Raw genomic sequence first — 23,356 nt, forward strand, 5'->3', positions numbered from 1 at the left:
ATTTATTTTTTTACTATTATGAATAGAATTGTTTTCTTTATTTCATTTTCAGATCGTTCATTGCTAGTTCATTTGCTGTATTGCCAGTCCAGTGGAAAGCTTTTCTGGTAGGCAGGTTACTATTACTAGGTTCCCCTGTCAGTATTAGTCTGTCCCAAACCTAATCAATACTGGGGTTTCCTCTGAGAAGGACATGAAGTGCAGCTAGAACAGTATAGGTTCACTTACAACCCCTTTCTGCTGTTTTCCCATGTTCTAACTGTGTAATTTCTGGCCAGGGCTTCCAGCTTTAAACAATTTGTGTTTAGTTTCTACAGAACTTTGGCATCTGCCAAGAATTTAGAATCACATTCTCTGTTCAGCTGTTAATGTTGGAATCCATATTTAGTTTTATAAGATTTTCCCTGTTTTTAGTTTTGAGCTTTTGGCTCATGAATTTTATTCATTTGTTGATAAGAAATGTAAGAGTGGAGTATTAATAAAATTCAATTTAGTTCTATAATGTCAAGAATTTAGAAATTAAGGGCTCAGTTGATTAAGCACCTGACTCCTGATTTTGGCTCAAGTCATGATCTCAGGATTGTGAACTTGACCCTGGTGTGGAGCCTGCTTAAGTTTCTCTCTCCAGGGGGAGGGGTAAGGGGGAGGTAGGGTAAGAGGTGGGAGGAGTAGGGGCACCCTGTGATTGTCCTGTTCCTCAAACACAGCCAGATAGTTATAAAATCATTATTAACACCCAAGAAATCAATCAGATTCTGAAAGAACAAAATCTGCCGAGTCTTAAGTAGAAAAATGGCCACATTTTGGGAGGTAAGAGGTGTGTAAGTTCATTTGGGATAGATAAAGCTGTGGATCTGATGGTAGGGAGGGAACTTGCTTATAGCTGCTATTGCAAGGTATTAGAAGCTGCAGAGCACAAAATCTGAACCTTTGGAAGTTTGCTACTGTCTGGAATGTGCCTGGCTTAAAGCTCCTTAGATGGCAAAGAAGGATAGAATCCCAAGAGTGACAGGGTGCACTGAGGATACCCTGGAATGCAGGAAGAATGGGTGGTGCCAAGTTGATGCACTGTTCCCAGGCATGGGAACCAGGAAGCCAGAGGAGAGGAGCAGATATTAGTGCTGGCTTTTACTATAAACTATGAACTGTGGCATGGTCGTGCAACAGTTTTCCTGGGATGAGAGCAGTGAGTCTTGTTGCCAGCTTTCTGCTATAAACTTCGAACTGCTAAATGGTCGTGTGACTACTTTCCTGGGACTGACTGGCATGCATGGTGACATCCTCCCCAGGAGGAACAGTGCAGGTCCATGCCACAAGAGTTCCTGAAATTTGGAGTTTTGAAACTCAGTTGCATGCCTGAGATAGAAAGGCTTGGACACAGGCAGGGTGAACATAGGGTTCAGATGGAAACCGGGGACACAGATGTGACTGATTGCTCTTCTGTGAGGGCTCACTGAAGAGTAGGAGGTACAAACTTCCAGCTTGGAGGCTAGAAAGCTGGTCACAGCAATTTTCATCCCCACCATCAGTGTTGAAAGGCTTCAGGAAACAAAACAGTACCACCTAGTGAAGGCCATGGCCACCTACACTTAGCTCTGCCGCCCCCTGTGCCCTGGAAATGCATTCCCACCAAAACAAGTCAGCCTGAGAATCAGCACAGCAGGGCTCTTCCCAGAATGCCAGCACAAACAACTAGCTCACACTAAGATTATTGGACACAGAGTACTGCAAGCATTAGCTCTAGGGGAAGTAGGATGTAGCTTCCTTTTTACTTTTATTCTTTTATTCTTTTTTCATTTATTTTATGTTTTCTGATTCCTTTTTAAATCTTTTATTATTAAATTTTAAAAGTTTTATTGTTATATATATATGTACACATATATGTAGTTTGTTTTTTTCTTACTTCCATCTTACTTCATTTCTTTTTTTATCTTGGGACCTAGATTCTTTTAACAAGCAGACCAAAACACACCTTGTTTTTTGTTTTTCTTGTCCCCCCACCCCCGCTGCCCCATTTTCTTTGTTTTACTTTGTTGTTGTTGTTGTTTGATCTTCTTTCTCTTTCTTTTTTTTCCTTTCTGGACAAAAAGATGAGATGGAAGAATTCACCCCAAAATAAAGAACACGAGGTAGAACACATGGCCAGGGATTTAACCAATATATATATAAGTAAGATGTCTGAAGTAGAATTTAAAGCGATTGTTATAAGGATACTAGTTGGGCTTGAAAACGACATAGAAAACACTAGAGAATTCCTTACTGTGGAGATAACAAAACTAAAATATAGCCAGGCCAAAATTAAAAATACTATAACCAAGATGCAGTCCCAAGTGGAAGCCACAAACACAAGGATGGAGGAATCAGAAAAGTGGATTAATGATATAAGAAGATAAAATTATGGAAAATAATGAAGCTTAAAAGAAGAGGGAGAGAAAACTGTTAGATCACCAAGATAGACTTAGGGAACTCAGCAATTCCATAAAGTGAAATGATATCCATATCATAGGAGTCCAAGAAGAAAAGCAGGGAAAAGAGGCAGAAGGTTTATTAGAACAAATTATAGCTGAGAACTTCCCTAATCTGGGGATGGAAATGGGCATTCAAGTCTAAAAAGAACAGAGAACTCCCCTCAAAATCAACAAAAAGAGGTCAATTCCATGACATATCACAAGGAACTTGCAAAATCCAAAAGACTCCACCCCAAAATTGCTAGAACTGATACAGGAAAATTCAGTAAAGTCACAGGATATAGTCAATGCACAGAAGTCTGTTGCATTTCTATACACCAACAATGAAGCAGCAGAAAGGGAAATAAAGGAATCAATCCCATTTGCAATTGCACCGAAAACCATACGATACCTAGGAATAAACTTAACCAAAGAGGTAAAGGATCTATACCCTGTAGAATGTATAAAGAAATTGAAGAAGACACAAAAAATGGAAAAACATTCCATGTTCATGGATTGGAAGAACAAATATTGTTAAAATGTCTATGCTATCCAACATACACATTCAATGCAATCCCTATCAAAATAACACTAGCATTTTTCAGAGAGCCAGAACAAAGAATCTTAAAATTTGTAAGCAACCAGAAAAGACCCCAAACATCCAAAGTAATGTTGAAAAAGAAAAGCACAACTGAAGGCATCAGAATTCCAGACTTCAGGCTGTTTACAAAGCTGTGATCATCAAGACAGTATGGTAGTGGCACAAAACCAGACACATAGATTAATGGAAGAGACTAGAGAATCCAAAAATGGATCCTCAGTTCTCTCTATAGTCAACTAGTCTTCGAAAAAACAGGAAAGAATATCCAGTGGGGGGAAAAGAATGTCTCTTCAACAAATGATGTTGGGGAAATCAGACAGCCACCTGCAGAAGAATAAAACTGGATCACTTTCTTACACCATACACAAAGCAAACTCAAAGTGAATGAAAGACATAAATGGGAGACAGAAAACCACCAAAATCCTTGAGGAAATCACAGGCAACAACAACCTCTTTGACCTCAGCTGCAGCAGCTTCTTGATAGACACATCTCCAGAAGCAAGGGAAAGAAAAGCAAAAATGAACTCTTAGGACTTCATCAGGATAAAAAAGCTCCTACATAGCAAAGGAAACAGTCAACAACACTGAAAGGCAACCCACTGAATGGGAGAAGATATTTGCAAATGACATATCAAATAAAGGGCTAATATCCAAGATCTATAACGGACTTGTCAAACTCAATACCCAGAAAACAAACAATCCAGTCATGAAATGGGCAGAAGACATGAGCAGACATTTCTCCAAAGAAGACCTACACATAGCCATTGATTGGCACATGAAAAAATGCTCCATATCACTTGTCATCATAGGGTGTATTAGGTTATGCAAAATAAGTCAGTCAGAAAAAAATATATGACTTCACTAAGATGTGGAATCTAGGAAACAAAACAGATGAACATAGGGGAAGGGAAGGAAAAATAAGATAAAAAAGAGAGAGACACAAACAATATGAGACTCATCAATAGGGAACAAACAGGGTTGCTGGAAGTGGGCAGAAGGATGGGGCAATTGGGTGATGGGTATTAAGGGGGGCATTTGGTTGCCTAATTTGTTGGCATATAATTATTTGTAATCTCTTAGGATTGTATTTCTTCAGTGTCAACAGGTTTTTATTTGAAATGTTCAATTATGTTGAGCAAAAGCTCTAAAATACTATTAAAATTAATACAAACATGTTTATATTATCATTACAAGAATTTTGTTATATTAAAATCATATTAAAATTTAAAAAATGTTAAATACTGAGGTTTCAAATTTAAAATTCAGTTGTTTGGCATTGGGAAAGTAAATAAAATGAACACAGTGCTTATATTTACAGATTTAATAATGGTCACAAGATAGATAAAAAAAATACTGTGACTTTTTAAAAACAGGATGGATGACAATAAAAAGATTTTGTATTTTTTTTCATTACAATAATTTTCTTGGTGAAACTTAAAATGTGTGATACAACAATAGTATGTTTTGCAATGCAGTGAATATTTTAAAAAATGTGCTTTTTTTCCCCCACAATGCTTTTTAAATCTCTTTTCAGAATACCATACATTAGTGGAAATGCAGATATACAGCAATAATTTTTGTCATATCCATTTTTTAAAAATATTTTAGGCAGTCTGGGGGTGTAAAGGAGTTTAGCACCTGTAATTTGGATGACTTCAAATACTTAGCTTCACATTCTGGCTTTGAATGTCTTCAGAACATCCTTCCTGAAATACCAGTTTATAAACAAAGACAGAGGAGAGTATGTGGTAATGGGAAATTGGAAGAAGGTGAACAATGTGATTGTGGCACTATACAGGTTAGTAGAAAATTTTAAATTAAAAAAATTCCTATATGTATCTGTATATAGGTAAAAAGTATGTGTATATATGTGTATAACAGGTAAAAAAGATGAAGACCTTGTTTCTTAGAAAAACAAATGGAAAAAGATCGACTTTGGGGAAGATGGAAGCCTTCAAGTTTCTGATTTTTGCCTTTTTTTTTGAAGTGGTACCAAAAGCCTTTTAGATAATGTTTACCTTCATAGATTGCCTTCTGATATTTAGTGTATGTGTCAACTCCAAATTCATAATTAGTTATCACGAAGGGTGTCTAAGGATTTGAGATATACCCTTAATACAAACAATAACAAAGACAGGAATATCTAAAGACAATAGACTGTTAACAGTGGAATTGCAAAATGCATTGTTTGCTATATAAAGCAGAAAGCTTTCTATTGACAGATGATGCCAGTTGAAAGTATATTTTTAAAAAAATCTATCACCTGTAGAAAATATAAAAATGTAGCTATAGAAAATTGTGGCTCTATGACTCAGTGTGAGAGGAGAACAGATTTCAGGGATGAAAATCACTGGAAATACAGGGGAAAACCCTGAAAGTGAGAGAAACTGTGAAAGTGGTACAACCTAAAATCTGATGTTCAATTTTACACATATTTGGCTTACTGCTAAAATATGCATGGCCCAGAATTACCCTATAGGACAAAAAAATAGGATGAGACTCTTAAAGATATAGGTGCCCCAGGTGAGCCCTGTGTGTTTGGGACTGCAACTGGAAATTAAAGAGAAACCTTAAGAAATGAGGAAATTACAGATAATTTGTACTCTGAAACCTAAGTGTTCTCTCTGCCTAAATCCTTGGCTGAATGTCACATTCACCAGAGAATCAGGCTAAAAATTCAGCAGTTAGAAGCCATATGAGTTGAGCAGAGATAGTTGTTGGAGAGATAAAGTTTATAGTTTGTACCCAGGTTGCTTAACTGCCTCCTGGGCAAAAAATAAACAAACAAAAAGCATCTAGAAGGATACAGCTGAATACAGGCATTATATTGTTGTACCTATAATCTAACTATTAACCAAAAATTACTAGACATTCAAAGAATTGGGAAAATGTGAACCAGATTTAGGAAATATATGCAGTTAAGGGAAACTGACTCTGAGAAGTCAAAGATATTGTATTTATCAGATAAAGACTTCACAGTAGTTATTTTTTAATATATTAGGAGCATTAAAGGAAATTATGCTCAAATAATTCAAGGAAAAAAATTATCCTTGTGAATGAGCAGCTAAAGTATATCAATAGTAGAAGTTCACTATAAAAAAAACCCATATAAATTTAAAGTCTAGAAATGAAAAGTACAATAACTGAAATAAATCAAAAAGCCGAAGAATTAATGAACTTGACCAAAAGCAGAATAATCAATGAAGTTGATCAATAGAACAATAAAAACATATAATCTATGGAACAGAGAGGAAAAGAGTTGAAGAAAAACAACAAAACCTTAGATGCCTGAGAGGAAATATTAAGCCCGATGTAAGTGTAATTGGATTTCAAGATAAAGGAAAGAGAAAATAGGTGACAGAAAAAAATTTGTAGGAGTAGTGCTGATTATTTTCCAAATTTGAAGGAAAACATTTACTTATGAATCCAAGATGCTCGTTAAACTATAAGTATATAGGCACGAAAAAACTCCACTTCTATACACAGATCAATAAAACCCCCAGAGTCCCAAGATAACAGGAAAACTTAATTTCAGCCTAAAAAAATGACATATTAGGTACAGGATACAATGATACAAAATATAGCTAACTTCCTAAAAGTCATGGAGGTCAGTAGACTTTTAAATGACAAACATACTGAAAGAAAAAAGATCAAGGAAAAAGATATCTATATTCAAAGAAGTTATCTTTTAAAGTGGAAGCAAATAAAATTATTCTCAGTTAAGCAAAAGCTGAGACAGTATGTCACAATAAACTTACACTACAGAAAATTCTAAGACTTTAAAATGTTTTAGGCTGAAGGGCCAACACAATAGATGATCAGTCTGATTTATAAGAGGATGAGCAAGGGAATTGGTAAATATGTGAGTAAATATAAATAATTATATGTGTCCTTTTTCTTTTCTGCTGTTAATTTTACTAACTACATTATATACACGCACAATATGTAAATACATATAATTATTCACTATGCATTGATATATACACCATACATATATGTGCATATAAATATCTATTTACATTTGTATTTATTATGCACATATACACCCATATATGTATGGATATGTATGTGTTAATGGATTAATATATGTATATATGCATATAAACACTAATATACATACATAAGCACATATACACACTTATGTGTATATACCTGTGTCTACATATCTACAGCTATATAATAATATAACAGCACTAAATATGAAAGGGTACATTGAAAAAAGCTGTTACAAGGTTTCTATAATTTACTTGAAGAAAATCGGTAGTAATTTTAAGTAGATTATAGTATTTCAAAGAAACTGTAAATCCTAGGGCAAATATTGAAAAATTATACAGACATACAGCTAAAAAGCCAATAGAGGATTTATTGGCTAGATACAAAACATATTTCATCAGCATAAAATAAGACAAGAAGGGAAAAATTGAGGAACAAACACAAGATGAGCTAGAGACAAATGGCAAAATAACAAATTGAAATACAGGTGTATTAATAATTACGTTAAATATAAATAGGACAGGCACTCTAATCAAAAGGCAAAGGTTGTCAGACTAGATAAAAATCAAGTGACAATCACATGCTATCAGTAAGAGATTCTTTTTAACCCCAAATACTCTGTATTGTAGAAAGTAATAGAACAGAAAAGGATATAACAAGCAAACAGCAAATATAAAAGAGCTATAGTGACTATATTAATATATAGTGTAGAGATATAGTAATGCTTCAAAATGATAAAAGGATAAATACATAAGATATAACAATAATAAATATATAAATTCATAAAAACATATTTACATATATACACACATTAAATCTTCAAATTTCATGAAGCAATCACTGGCAGAACTAATGGGAGAAACTTAAAAATCTACTATCATATTTGGAGATTTATTTCGCATCTCTCATTAACTGATAGAACAACTAGAAAAAAAAAGCAAGGATATAGAAGACCTGAACAGTACTACAAACCACCTTAATGTAATGATATTTATTGGTTACTATATTTAACAACTTAAATATATAATTCCTTTAAAAGGAAATTGGAATATTTATTAGGATAGAATATATTTTGAAGCATGAAATAAATCTCAACATATTTATTTTATGTTGAGAATTAAATTAGAAATCAAGTTTAATAAAATATCTTAAGAAGCCCCCAATATTTGGAAATTAAACTGTAACTTCTAAATGGCCCTTGGCTCAAAGAAAAAATTACAAAAGCAATTTTAGGATATAGATTTAACATTATGTACATTTAAACATAATGTCAAAATCTATGAGATTCATTTAAAACATTACAAGGAAAATCTATAGAAATAAAAGATTATATTAGAGAAGAAGAAAGGTAAAAAATCAATTAGAATGCTTCAGGTAACTAAAATACTAGTCTAAGTTAAACCTAATATAAATAGAAGGAAATAATGATAAAGATAAAAGTAGAAATCAATTAGATAGAAATCAGAGAATGAAAATAAAAGCCAGTGCTTTGACAATAATCAGTGCTTTTGACAATAATATTTGATAGGTCTCTTGCTGTGCTGATGAATAATCAGTGCTTTTGACAATAATATTTGATAGGTCTCTTGCTGTGCTGATGAAAGAGATATGAAAGAAAAAAGAAATTTCTAGTATCAGGAACAAAAGAGGATACATTACTTACTGCACATCCTACATATGTTTAAAATAAGGAATATAAAAACTACTCTGTATAAATAAATTTGGCAATTTAGTTGGAATTGGCAAGTTTCTTAAAAGACAAATTATCATAATTGATGTGAGAAGAGACCATTTGAATTTGTCTATTTTACAGACTTGTACGCATAAAGCCTGCTGTGACCCTAGATCGTGTGTAATAAAAACTGGTAAACAATGTGGTTCTGGGGAATGCTGCACGCTAGATTGCAAGGTAAGAGGCAATCTATTTTATAGTAGCTCAGCATTAAATTCCTTGTATTTCTTGAAATACTTGTTTCAAAGAGATGGAAAGTATGTTAATATCCTATCAGCCCTTCTCATTGTATCATATCCAAAAACATTGGACCCCTCTTACTCTTCTGTCCATTCAATAATCTGTCATTTCCAGGACTCTCATGTACATAATGCTTGATGATTCTCCTCTCTCAACTTGACTTCACATCTCTATACTATATTACAAATCTTTCTTGTACCCATTGAGATATTTCTGTAATCAAAATACATCTGAGCAACCCTCTTAAGGTTTTTTCTTTTTTAAAAAAATAAATTCAATTAGAGTTCAGTAATTCTTCAGTTGCATGGAACATCCAGGTCTTATTTTCTAACACCATATCTTACATGGGGTCAAGAAGTTAGTTTTGTTTTGTTCTTTTCCATTAGCTAAATTCTCTTCATCTTCTTGTAAAGTCTTCTTGCACACTTGTGTGCAAGTGTGTGTTCCTTTGCAGTTCAGTTATTGTTACAATCAACCAACCCCTCTTTATTGAAAACATTTAAAGAATTCCTGAATAATTTACCTACACCAGAACAATTAACTGGAATCCTAAAGAAAAAAGAAACTTCTGAAAAAGGCAAATGGCAGATGTCCATAAGATTGGAGAATGAATAAGCTTTTATCTTTAATTTTTTCCCCAAGATTTATTGAGATAAATTGACATATAACATTGTGTAAGTTTAAGGTGTACAATATAATGATTTCATATGAGTATATATTTTTAAATGATTGCAATAAGGTTAAAACATCCACCACTTTACATAGAAAGAACACTTAACATTTAGTAAGAAACTTTCAAGTAAATAATATATTATTAACTTTAGTCACTATGCTGTACGTTAGATCCCCAGACTGATTCATTTTATTGCTGAAAATTTGCACCCTTAACCGACATCTTTCCGTTTCCCCACAGTTTTATTTCTTGTTTTCTGATTTGGATGCCTTTTAATTCTTTTTTCTTGCCTATTTGCTCTTACGAGGACTTCTAATGCTTTATTAAGTGGTAAGAATGGAGAACTTTGTCTTATTTTTTATCTCATAGGAAGATTTCAGCTTTTCACTATTGAAAATCATTAGTTCAAGTTTGTCATATATAGCCTTTATTATATTGATATATGTTTGTTCCATACCAAAACTGTTGAAAGCTTTTGTCATAAAAGTGTGTTGCATTTTGTCAGATTTTTTTTCTGCATCACTTTGGAGGGTTATATGAGTTTTACCCCTACTTCTATTAATGGGGTGTATTATGTGCATTGATTTCTGTGGTTCAATCATACTTGCATGCCAGGAATACATCTCACTTGATCTTGGCATATGATACTTTTAATGTGCTGTTGAATTTGGTGTGTTAGTATTTTGTTGAGAAAGTTTGCATCTGTATTCATCAGGGATATTGGCCTGTAATTTTCTTTTCTTGTAGTGTCCTTACCTGTCTTTGGTATCAGAGTAAAGTTGGCCTTATAAAATGAGTTTGGGAGTGTTCCCTCATTTTTAATTTTTGGGAGTCAGAAATATAAGCATTAATTCTTTAAATATCTCATAGAATTCCCCTGTGAAACCATCTACTTCTGGTCTTTTCTTTGTTAGAAGGTTTAATAATAAATTCAGTCCCTTTAGTTGTGATTGGTTTGCTGAAGTTTTCCATTTCTTCATGATTCAGTCTTGCTAGGTTGTCTGTCTCTAGGAATTTATTCATTTCTTCTAAAGGGTTATGCAGTTGGTAGGTAGATAATAGTTATAGTTGCCTCTTATGATACTTTGTATTTTTATTATATCAATTTTAGTGTCTCCTCTTTCTTTCATAATTTTATTTTATTGAGTCCTATCACTTTTTCTTTGTTAGTCTAGCTAAAGATTTGCCTTTTTTTTTAATCCTTTCAAAACCCAACTCCTGGTTTAATTGATTTTTTTTCCCGTTTGGCTCTTTGGTCTGTTCCATGTATTTCTGCCTGGTCTTTGTTATTTCCTCCCTTATACTAACTTGGGACTAAGTTTGTTTTCCTTTTTTACTTTCTTTGGGGATAAAGTTAGGTTATTTGAGATTTTTTTAATGTAGACATTTATTGCTGTAAACTTAGAACTACTTTTGCTATATCCCTTATGTTTTGGTAATGTTTTTTGTTTTGTTTTGTTTTATTTTTGTTTATTTCAAGATGCTTTTCTGATTTTGTTTTTCCTTCTTTGGTCCATTGGTTGTTCAGGAGTATGATGTTAAGTTGCATATTTTGTGAATTTTTCTGCTTTTTTTTAAGGTTTTATACCATTGTGCATGGGAATTATATTAGATTTTATTTCAATTCTCTTAAATTTCATAAAACTTGCTTTGTGGGCCAACATATGTTTTATCCCAGAGAATGTTCCATGTGTGTTTGAGGAGAATGTGTATTTTGTTCCAGTTGGAAGGTCCATTTGGTCTATAGTTTTATTCAGGCCTGCCATTTTCTTCCCGATTCACTTTCTCATTGATCTATCCAATGTTAATAGTAGGGTATTGATGTCCTTTACTATTATTGAATTGCTGTCTATATATCCCTTCAGTCTGTCAATATTACTTAAGTTTTTAGGTACTCCAATATTTGGTGCATATATAGTTAAAACAAGTGTTATATTCATTTTTCTTGTTTTTTTTTGTGTGTGTGTTTGTGTGCAAGTGTGTGTGTGTGTGTGTGTATGTGACTGATTTGATTGCAAGTCTATTTTATCTGATTTAAGAATAGCAAACCCTGCTGTCTTTTGGTTACCATTTGTATGGAATATTTTTTCCTTTCCTTTATTTTCGGCATAAAAATGTCCTTAAAGGTAAATTGAGCTTCTTATAGCCAGTTTATTATTGGATCTTGCTTTTTATCCATTTTCCACTCTGTCTTTTGGTTAGAGAAAATCCATTTATGTTTAAAGTAATCACTGATAGTTAAGAACTTTCTATTGCCATTTTGTTAATCATTTTCTGGTTTTATTTTTTTGTGTTCTCTTTCTCTTCATTCTTCTCTTGCTGTCTTTCTTTGTGCTTTATTTTGTATTTTGTATGTTGTGATTTTATTGGTAGTGGTGTGCTTTGATTTGTTTCTCTTTCTTCATTGTGATCATCATAAGGCTTATACAAAACATTTTATAGATACAATAGTCTATTTTATAAGTTTTCTTAAAAGATTGTATTTATTTATTCATGAGAGACATAGAGAGAGGCAGAGACATAGAGGGAGAAGCAGGATCCTTGTGGGGAGCCCAATGTGGTACTTGAACCCAGGACCTTGGAATCATGCTCTGAGCTGAAGTCAGATGTTCAACCACTGAGCCACTCAGGCATCCCTATTTTTTAAGTTTTTAATTCTAGTTACTTAACATACAGTGTTATATTAATTTTAGGTATACAATATAATAATTCAGTATTCCAGTAGTTCCATATTTCTCCCTGTGGTCATCACAATAAGTTAAGTCCTTAATTTCCATCACATATTTAACCCCTTGCCTCACTTACCTTCCCTCTGATAACCATCAACTTGTTCTCCATAATTAAAAATCTGTTTCTTGATTTGACTCTCTGTCTCTCTTTTTTTCTTGTTGCTTATTTGTTTTATTTCCTAAGGCCCACATATGAGTGAAATCATATGGTATTTGTCTTCCTCTCTCTGATTTATTTCACTAAGTATTATACTCTAGCTCCATCCAAGTCATTGCAATGGCAATATTTCATTCTTTTTAATGCCTGAATAATATTCCATTGCATATATATACCACATCTTCTTTACCCATTCATCAATCATTGGACACTTAGGCTACTTCCATATCTTGGCTATTGTAAATAGTGCTGCTACAAACATCTGGGTGCATGTATCCCTTTAAATTAGTGTTTTTGTTTTCTTTGGGTAAATACAATAATAGTAAATAGTGCAATTGTCAGAGTATAAGGTAGTTTTATTTTTATTTTTTAATTTTTTTATTTAAATTCCCATTTAGTTAAAATACAGTGTAATCTTAGTTTCAGGTATACATATAGTGATTCAAAACTTCCATACAACACCTGATGCTCATCACAAGTGCACTCCTTAATCTCCATTACCTATAATAGTCTGTTTTAAGCTGATAATTACCTATCTTCAATCACATACTAAAGCTTTACATTTCTAATTCTCATTTAATTCTCCACATTTTGTGCTATTAACATCACACTTTGCATCTTTTTATATTGTGCATCCTTTAACAAATCGTTGTAACAATATTTATAATACTATAACTTTTTACTTTACTTTTACAAGTCTTTTAGCTTTTGTACTACAGATAAAAATATTTTCCACCATTACAGTAGTAAGATATTCTGAATATGAGTCTGTTTTTACATTTACCAGTGAGTTTTGTACTTTCATATGTTTTTATAAGTTAGTGTCCTTTCATTTAATTTTGATGAAATCCCTAGAGATTTCTTATAAGACAGGTCAAGAGGTGATGAGCTCACTTAGCTTCTGTTTATCTGAGAATGTCTTTAACTCTCTTAATTTCTGAAGGACAGTTTTGCCATGTATAGTTTTCTTATCCAGCATGTTTTTTTCTTTTGGCATTTTAAATTTAGCACCTCACTGTCTCCTCGTTTACATTTTTTTTTTTTGCACAGAAATCTCCTGATAACCTTATATGGATTCCCATATGTGTAATTTTTCTTTTCAATTTTTGCTTCAAAAGTTTTCCTTTGACTTTTCACATTTTAATTATAATTTGTCTTGGACAAACTTAGATTGTTCTTGCTTGAGTCATTTTAGCTTTCTGTTCCTGCCTTTCTATACCTATTCAAGATTTGGGAAATTTTTATCTATTATTCTTTAAAAAATCTTTCTACTTTTTCTCTTCTTTCTACTTCAGGGACTCTCAAAATATGAATTTAATTTGCTTATATTGTCTCATAATTCATGTAGGCTTTCTTCACTTTTTTTTTCTTTTTGCCCATGTAACTGGCTAATTTCAAGTCAATAGTATTCAAGTTCACTTATTCTTTCTTCCGCATGATTGATTCTTATGTTGAAGCCCTTTAATGAATTTTTTATTTCTGTTATTTTCTTCAACTTGAAGATTTCTGTTTAGGTCTCTTTAATGTTTTCTATTTCTTTATTCTATTTTATTCTTACATGTTTTCCTGATTTTGTTCGGTTATCTATATGTGTTCTCTTGCATTTCACTGAGTTTCTTTAAGATGATTATTTTGAATTTTTGTGAAGCAACTCATGGATCTCCATTTTTTTTAGATCTCCATTTTTTTTGTGGTTGGTTACTCTAGCTTGATCAGTTTCTTTTTATGGTGTCATAGTTGCCTGATTCTTTGTGATCCATGTAGCCTTGGTTGATATCTGTGTGTCTAAAAGAGTAAACAACTCTTGCAGTCTCTATAGAATGCTTTCTGCAGGTAAAGATCTGTCAATTCCTAGGCTGATGGGGTTAACTCCAGAATTGACAGTTGATGGGTTAGAACCATTTTACAAGACTGCTGCTGGGTCTGTAGTGAGATCTGTAGTTGTTGAGCTTATTAACCTTGGGCTTGGGTGGGCATGGTCCTATTTGATTCCTATATGGGATTTCCTCTAGTACTTTGTTCAGTAGGATGACAGTGGAATAAGGGTATGCTTTAGGGCCCATAATTGGAGGCTCACACAGCATCTTATTACCAGTTGTGAGCATGGGTGTAACTCCCACTAGGTTCCTAGGAGGGCTCCTGCCAGATCACTTGATGGATCCTTTGTGGGCAAAGATAGCCCTGACCATGGCTTTGAATGGCTGGAACTGTGTTCCTGTGCTCTTTCAGGATCCATGACCAGGATTGAGGTCTGGGGGCCTAGCTCTGGAGGCACAGATGGGCATGTCTCCTGCCAGGTCCCTGAGTAGGGTGGAGAACTCTCTGATAATGGCTGATAATGGGGCTAGATCCAAGTTTTCAGCCATTTCAGGATCTTTTTAGGTACAGTCTAGAATATATTCTGATGGGTCCTTGTGTTGGGAGGACAGCTGGCAGGCTATGGCTTGTAGGGAATGAAGCTTATAATTGGGTCATTTCTGGATCTCCAGGGGTACATACAGGAGTGTATCCTGCTGATTTTCTCATCCAGCAGGAATGCTGATGGGCTGCAGCTGTGAGGGGATTAGAGTCAAATATAGAAGTTTTTCCAGATTTCTGGGAGTATAGACAGAAGGGTTTCCTGACAGGTCCCTTTGTTGGCAGGACTCTTAGTGGATTGAGGCTGAGAGGGGACTACCACATAATATGGGGCTCTTTTTGGGCTTCCAACACAATTGGGAATGTTTCCTGTGAAGTTCCTTGGCTGGCAAGATTGTTTGGGAACTGGGAGAGGGGCTGGAGCTGAATATAGGGCCTGTTCTGAATCTTTGGTACAGATGAGAGTGTCTCCTGTCAAATCCCTCTATCAGCAGGATGGTTCTCAGGCTGTTGCTGGTAGGAGCTGGAGCCTAGTCACAGGACCCTTTCAAAATAGTCAAACTAAGTGTGTGGTGCTTACCTCCAGGTACTCCTGGACCACAGCTGATTCTGGGGCAATTTGAGGGTGTACATCTGGGATTAAGGTTTGTGTGCTTCTTACTCATGCATGGGTGGATGTGACTCCTGGGTACCTTGGCATATGATACTTATAGCAGGATCATTGCCACTTGTGGCTGAGACAAGTCTTCAGGTATAGAGCTATTTCTGGGTCTTTAGTTGAGTCAGCAAGTAGCTGCCTGGGTGAGGGCAACTCACCCAACTCACCCAACTTTTCAAATTGGGTTTCCTCAGACTTAAAGTTCACCTGGGTTTTGGTGTCTCCTACCTGGATTACAGAGTTTTGCTGGAGACACTTTTGTCTGTGGATTGCTGTCATGTATTTTTGCTGAACAGAAATATGAGTAGAGGATTCTTATTCTGCCATCTTGTGACATCATTCTTTGGATATGGTTTTAAAACTAAGTTGTAGGATACAGAAGCAGTTTCAGGAAACTGTCATTCTCAAAAAATTATAAGGGTTGACCTCTTTGAATTAAGACAATGTTATAAGAAGAGAACTGAGAGCAATAAAATTGACGGTATATGAAATATTACAGATAAACTACATTTGCAAATTATGCATGAAATCAACACTAATCTTAGTGAATACCTAAATTTCTGTCCCTCAAATGAATCATAGAGTTGGAGGACAAATATTAAGCAGGTAGAGCCAAATGTAAGGATTAGACCAGAAGGAAAAATAGAAAAAAGATGGTACTGGAAATATTAAGTTTTCTTAATATCAAAGAAAAATTGGTGTAATTCAGTTAAATGTGGCAGCTAGACACCACTCTTCTTTGCTCATATCCTTAAAACTAATGTGCAGTAACAAAGTGCGGAGAAAACAACAAACAAAAGAGACAAATAAAAACTCAGTGAAATTTAGATGAAATAAGAGGTTGACATAAGGAGCAGATACTCATTTACAGTTTATTTTCAGCTTGAAATTGTTTGTCTACTCACTATTTCAGAAAATATTTTACCCCATACTGAGGGGTATTACAGAAGATTAATCCTTAAACAAACAAATATTTAAAAGATAATTTCAGATAGTGATAAAGTGATTTAAAAATGAATTAGGGCAAAAGAATAAAGACTGAGTGAGGGTGTATTTTAGAAATAGCTCTGTAAGGCATGACATTCGATCTAATACCTCAGTGACATATAGAAGTATTGGTGTAAAAGATTCAAACAAAAGAAAAGTAATAGATTCTGAGAATGGGAAATGAATCAAGGAAGAAGAAAAATGGCTTGTTATGCTCTTACAATTTAATGACTGATAAAGAAATAGTGTATTGGACCTAGTATCCATGTCTTTCCAGAATTGTTGAAACATGTTTTTCTGCTCATTGATACTGATTAAAAGACAAAAGTGCCTAATTAGCATTTACTTCCAAAATATGGCTTCTATATTATAAATGCCAATTCAAACCATAGTTAGGCAAGGTAGTTATATTATACACATTTCTAGAACATGGTGGACAAATCAGACATTTTGTAAACTGGCTTCTGTTTTAAAGACAATAAAATAAAACTCTGGTAAATAACTTTGTAAAAATGAAGAATTCATATACGATATGATCAAGTAACTACTCGATTTGCTATAGAACATGGTCTCCTGGACTGAGTCTATGTGACTATACCCAGGTATGCTTGGCAATGGTTTTCTGCTTAATTTGAATGGTAGATTTTTTGAGATGCGATGTTTCATATGCTCTTTCTGGAGACAGCAACTACATATCTTTGGCAAAGCTTTGGCTAGCTTACTAATGCACCAACCATCTTGTATTTGTTTTGCTTTGGTCTACTTGGGCTCCCAAACCTTACTGAAGCATTAGGATATAAGTTTTGCTTTGTGCTCTGTTTTTTTGAAAACCCGTACTATGATAGACAAGGTCAGAGTGGCAGGCAAGAGTCAGAATCTGTATGGTTATGTTATGTTATTTATCTATTACTGCATAATATATTACCCCCCAAATTAAAATACACATTTTCCCTTATAGTTTCTGTGGGTCAGAAATCTGAGTGTAGCTTTGCTGGGTCTTCTGGCTTATGGCCTCCCACAACCAGACTAAAAATCATTGATATAGAATACTTATATCACACTGTCAAACAACTTAACCAAATTTACACTAAAGAATCCTCCATCCAGCAACAGCAGAATATATAGACTTTACAAGCACACATTGAACATCTTTGAGGATGGACCATATGCTAGGCTATAAAACTAGGCTTAGTATATTTTAAAAGACTAAAATAATACTAAGTATATTTTTTGATATCAATAAAATAAAAAATCAACAAATAAAGGAAATTTAATCAACAAATTTTAGAAAGTAAATATATTTCTCCATAATCAATGTGTCAAAGAAGAAATCACAAGGACATTAGAAATACTTTGAACTGAATGAAAACTAAAAAACAACATATTAAAACATATGGCATAAAGGTAAAGCAGTGCTTGGAGGGAAATTTTTACTTATAGATACTTATATTAGAAAATATGAAATAAATCAATAGTGTAAGCTTGTGCCTTGAAAGTCTATGAACAGAAGAGCAAATTAAATCCAAGGCAAATATAAGGAAGGAAATAAAGTTGAAAGGAAATCAGAGAAAACAAAATTGGTTCTTTGAGAAAAATAAATAGAATTGGATAAACATTTACCTAGACTATGAAAAAGAAGTTTCACAGAAATGTAAGCGGAGAATCAGTACTGATAGTACATAATTTTAAAGAATTATAAGGAAATCTGCTGGCCTGCCATATCCAGCAAATTAGACAACTTAGATAAAATAGGAAGACACAAATTACCAAACTGACTTAAGAAAAAAGTAGAAAATCTGAATGGAGAAGTAAAGAAACTGAATCAGTAACTTAAAATCTTCCCACAAAGAAAAGCTCAGGTCCAGGTGAGTTTATTGGTGAATTTTATCAAACACTTAAAAAAAAGAAAGAGCACCAATACTCCACAATCTCTTCCTGAAAATATGAGAAAAAAATCTTTCATTTTATGAAGATAGTATCACCTGGTTACCAAAGACATCACAGAAAACTGTAGACTAATATACCTCATGAATATGGATGCAAAAAATCTAAGAAAGTTACAAGCAGAATCAAGAAACATATGAAAAAGATTAAACAGCATGACCAAGAGGGATTTATCTTTGTAATATAAAGTTGGTTTAATTAATATAACACACCATATTAATCAAAGGAAAAGAAAACACTTGCTAATCTCAAAAGATGCAGAAACAGAACCTACTTGTTATAAAATTACTAACAAATTAGAAATGGGAAAGAACATAACCTGGTGGAGAGCATCTGTGAAAAATCTAGAGCTAACACACTAATGACAAAAGTCTGAGTGTTTCCCCCTAAAATCAGAAACAAAGCAAGGATGTAGGCTCTCATCACTTCTATTAAAACATTGTACTAGAGATTCCAGAGAGTACAGTCAAGTAAGAAAATGAAATAAAGTCATCAAATTTGGAAGAGAAGTGCAACTAATTCTTGTTTGCAGATGAAATGACCTCGTATGTAAATAATCCTAAAGAATCTACCAAAATACCTTTTAAATAAATGAGTTAAGTCAAAGTCACAGGATACACAACTATACAAAAATGAACTGTATTTCTATAATAATAGAAGTGAATAATCTGAAAATTAAATTAGGAAAATAATTTCATTCACAATGGCATGGAAAAGTACTTAAGGAACACATTTAATAAAAGTAATGTAAAACATATACATAACAAAACATTGCTGAGAAAAATTAAAAATCTAAATACATAGTAAAATGTTCCATGTGAATGGAATGAAAGACAGTATTGTTAAGACAACAATTTTCCTCTTTGTCAGAGGTCCCCTGGTACTATCCCCAGGTTTAATGAATCAGTAGGACTCAGAGAATTCAGCATATGGCATACGTATCACTATGCATTATTACAACAAAAAGATACAAAGCAAAGCCAGCAAAGGATATCTTTCCATTTATTTGTGTCCTCATGAATTTTTCATCAGTGTTTTATATTTTTCAGGATCCAGATCTTTTACTTCCTTGATTAATTTTATTCCTAAGAATTTTACTCTTTTTGCTTCATGTTGTAAGTGGGATTTTTCCCCCTTAATTATTTTGTAGATAGCACATTCTTAGTATGAAAAAACTGATTTTTATATTTTTATTTTGTATCTTGTGATTTTACTGAATTCATTTTTTTTCATTTTTTTTTTGTAAAGTCTTTATAGAGTTTCCTTTATATAGGATAATATCATCTGCAGAGACAACTTGAATTCTCTTCCAATTTGGATGCCTTTTTTTTTTCTCTTGCCTAATTCCTGTGACTTGGACTTTCAGTACTAATCTAAATAAGAGTTATGAGAGAGGGCAACCCCGGGTGGCTCAGTGGTTTAGCGCTGCCTTCAGCCCAGGGCCTGATCCTGGAGACTTGAGATCAAGTCCCACGTCAAACTCCCTGCAAGGAGCTTGCTTCTCCCTCAGCCTGTGTCTCTGTCTCTGTCTCTCTCTCTGTGTCTCTCATGAATAAATAAATTTAAAAAAAAAATCTTAAAAAAAAAAAAGATGAGAGGGGGCAGTTTTGTCTTACTAGCCAAGGGCTTGTTATGTATGGCTCTTATTATGTTGAAGTACATTCCTTCTATACCTAGTTGTTGATAATTTTTATAATGAAACTATGTTGAGGGATCCCTGGATGGCGCAGCGGTTTGGCACCTGCCTTTGGCCCAGGGCGCGATCCTGAAGACCCGGGATCGAATCCCACGTCGGGCTCCCGGTGCATGGAGCCTGCTTCTCCCTCTGCCTATGTCTCTGCCTCTCTCTCTATCTCTCTGTGTGACTATCATAAATAAATAAAAATTAAGAAAAAAAGAAACTATATTGAATTCTCTCAAATGCTTTTTTTACATCTAGTGAGATGATCATATTATTTTTTATTTAAATTCAATTAGCCAACATTCATAGTTCATCACATTTTTATCTTTGCTTTTTTAATGTGATATATCAAATTTATTGAATGGTATATGTTAAAACATCCTGGAATCTTAGTCATAAATCTCAATTGGTCATGATGTATGATACTTTTTAATGTGCTATTGAAATCAGTTTGCTAGTATTTTATTGAGAATTATTATATTTACATTCATCAGGTTTGTTCATCAGGTTAAAATTATATTGGCATTTAGTTTTCTTTTCTTGTAGTATATTTGTCTGACTTTGGTATTAGGATAATTCTGGCTTCATAAGATGAGTTTGGAAGTTTTTTTTTCCTATTCAGTTTTTTGGCAGAAATGGAAAAGGATTAACATTTAGTATTCCTTAAATGTTTGGAAGAATTCATCTGTGAAGCCATCTGATCCTGGGCTTTTCTATGTTGGGAGATTTTTAACTGATAACTGATTTGATCTCTTTACTCATTATTGATTTGTTCAGATTTTTCTATTTTTTTCATGATTCAATCTTGGTAAATGATTTCTAGGAATTTATCTCTTCTAAATTATATGATTTGTTATGTAGTATATATATAATTGTAGTCTCTCTTGTGTTCTTTTGAATTTCTGTGATATTTGTTGTAGTGTCACCTCTTTCATTTATAATTTCTATGAATCTTCTCTTTTTTTCTTAGTTTAGCAAAAGGTTTATCAATTTTGTCTTTACAAAAACCAGCTTGCAGTTTCCCTGATGTGTTCTATTGTTTCTCTCATCTCTATTTTATTTATTTTTGTTTTAAATTTTATTTGTTTTTTTTTCTGGTAACTTTGAACTTAGTTTGCTCTGTTTCTAGTTCCTTGACGTGTTAAGTAAGTTGTTTAATTAAGATTTTCCTTCTTTTTATTGTTGATGTTTGTCACTATGAACATTTTTTTCAGAATTGCATTTAATGCATTCCTTAGTTTTTGAATTGTTATATTTCAATTTTTCATGTCTTGAATTTTTTTTGATTCCTTTTGATTTCTACTTCAATACATTATTTGTTTGGGAGTATGTTGTTTAATTTCCACATATTTGTGATTTTTTTCTGCAATTATTTCTAGTTAACATCATTGTGATTAGAAAAGAAATCTTGGCATAATTTCAGTCTTCTTAAATTTGTTAGGGCTTTTTCTTTTGGCCTAACCTGAGATCTACCCTGGAGAATGTTCCTTGTGCACTTGAGGAAAATTTGTATTCTGCTGCTGTTGGATGGAACATTCTGCATTTTTTGTTAGGTCCATTAGGTCTATAGTGTTGTTCAAGCCCACTAATCCAGTACAGATTTTACTTTTTGGATGATCTAGCCAATACCGAAAGTAGAGTGATGAAGTTGCCTACTCTATTTAGTATTGTCAATATTTGTATATTTAGGTGTTCTGATGCTGGGTGCATGTATATTTGCAGTTGTTATATCCTCTTAATGAACTGACTTCTTTATCATTATATAATAAGTTTCTATGTCTCTTGTGACCGTTTTTGACTTGAAGTCTATTTTATAATGACATAAATTTAGCCCTCCCTGCTCTGTATGGTTGCTATTTGCATGGACTATGTTTTCTATCCCTTCACTTTCAGTTTATGTGTGTCCTAAAGGTTTAACTGGATCTCTTAGGTAGCATATAGTTTGATCTTGTTTTAATTAATCTGCTTACTATGTATCTTTTTATTATGATTTATTTACTTTAAATTTAAGGGAGGATTTGCTATTGCCATATTATTGTTTTCTGGTAGTTTTTTTTAAAAAAAGATTTTATTTATTTATTCATGAGAGAGAGAGAGACAGAGACACAGGCAGAAGGAGAAGCAGGCTCCACGCAGGGAGCCGGACGTGGGACTAGACCCAGGGTCTCCAGGATCACGCCCTGGGCTGAAGGTGGCGCTAAACTGCTGAGCCATCAGGGCTGCCCTTTTGTAGTTCTTTAATCCTATTTTTCCTTTTTTTAGTGTCTTTGTGATTTGATTATTTTTATGTGGTAGTATGCTTTGATTAATTTCTCTTTATATTTTGTATATTCACTATAGATATTTATGTATGTATCTGTAGGTGATTACCACAAGCCTCACACAAGACATAATTTATAATTATAACATTCTATTTTAAGGTGATGACAACTAATTTTGATCTCATACAAAAACTCTTCCCCTCATTTTATGCTATTGATTTCATATATTATATCCTTTTATAGTTTGTATCCATGAACAAATTATTATAGCTATAATTATTTTTAATACTTCTGTCTTTTAATTTTTATACTAGAGTTAAAACTTTATGCACCAACTATTAGAGTAGTGGGAGTATTCTGAATTTAACTATAACTTACTTTTACCAGTGATTTTAATACTTTTATATGTTTTCATATTGCTAATTAGAATTTTTTCATTTCTACTTGAAGACCTCTCTTTAGTAGTTTTTGTAAGACACATGAACTCCCTTAGATTTGTTTATCTGGAAAAGTCATCTCTTTTTCATTACTGAAGGATAGCTTTGTTGGATATAGTATTCTTTTCTATTTTTAAAGATTTATTTCAAATTTATTTTAGAAAGAGAGAGAGAGAGAGAGAGTGTGTGTGTGTGTGTGTGTGTGTGTGGTGGGGGAGGGTCAGCAGGAGAGGGAGAAAGAGAGAATCTCTAGGAGACTCCTCAATGAGCTCAGAGCCTGACACAGGTATTGATATCATGATCTTGAGATCATGACCTGAGCTGAAATCAAGAGTTGGACGCTTAACTGATAGAGCCATGCATGCATCCCTGGATATACTATTCTTGGTTAGTATTTTTTTTTCCAGCACATTGAAAATATTATCCCATTTTCTCCTGCTCTGCAAGGTTTCTGTTGA

At 33.5% G+C, this 23,356-nt stretch overlaps 1 protein-coding gene across 1 annotated transcript in view; it reads left to right on the forward strand.

The window, feature by feature from the left end:
- LOC129516126 (disintegrin and metalloproteinase domain-containing protein 5-like) overlaps positions 1–23,356 on the forward strand; it is a 130,279-nt gene that overhangs the window by 41,938 nt on the left and 64,985 nt on the right. Inside the window, exons 12-13 of the mRNA XM_055335463.1 lie at positions 4,657–4,846; positions 8,855–8,950. Of these exons, the coding sequence (XP_055191438.1) occupies positions 4,657–4,846; positions 8,855–8,950 (286 nt within the window). The remainder of the gene's footprint in view (positions 1–4,656; positions 4,847–8,854; positions 8,951–23,356) is intronic.

Source organism: Nyctereutes procyonoides, unplaced genomic scaffold (genome assembly GCF_905146905.1).
Source record: "Nyctereutes procyonoides isolate TBG_1078 unplaced genomic scaffold, NYPRO_anot_genome, whole genome shotgun sequence".
Classification (NCBI taxonomy): Eukaryota; Metazoa; Chordata; class Mammalia; order Carnivora; family Canidae; genus Nyctereutes; species Nyctereutes procyonoides.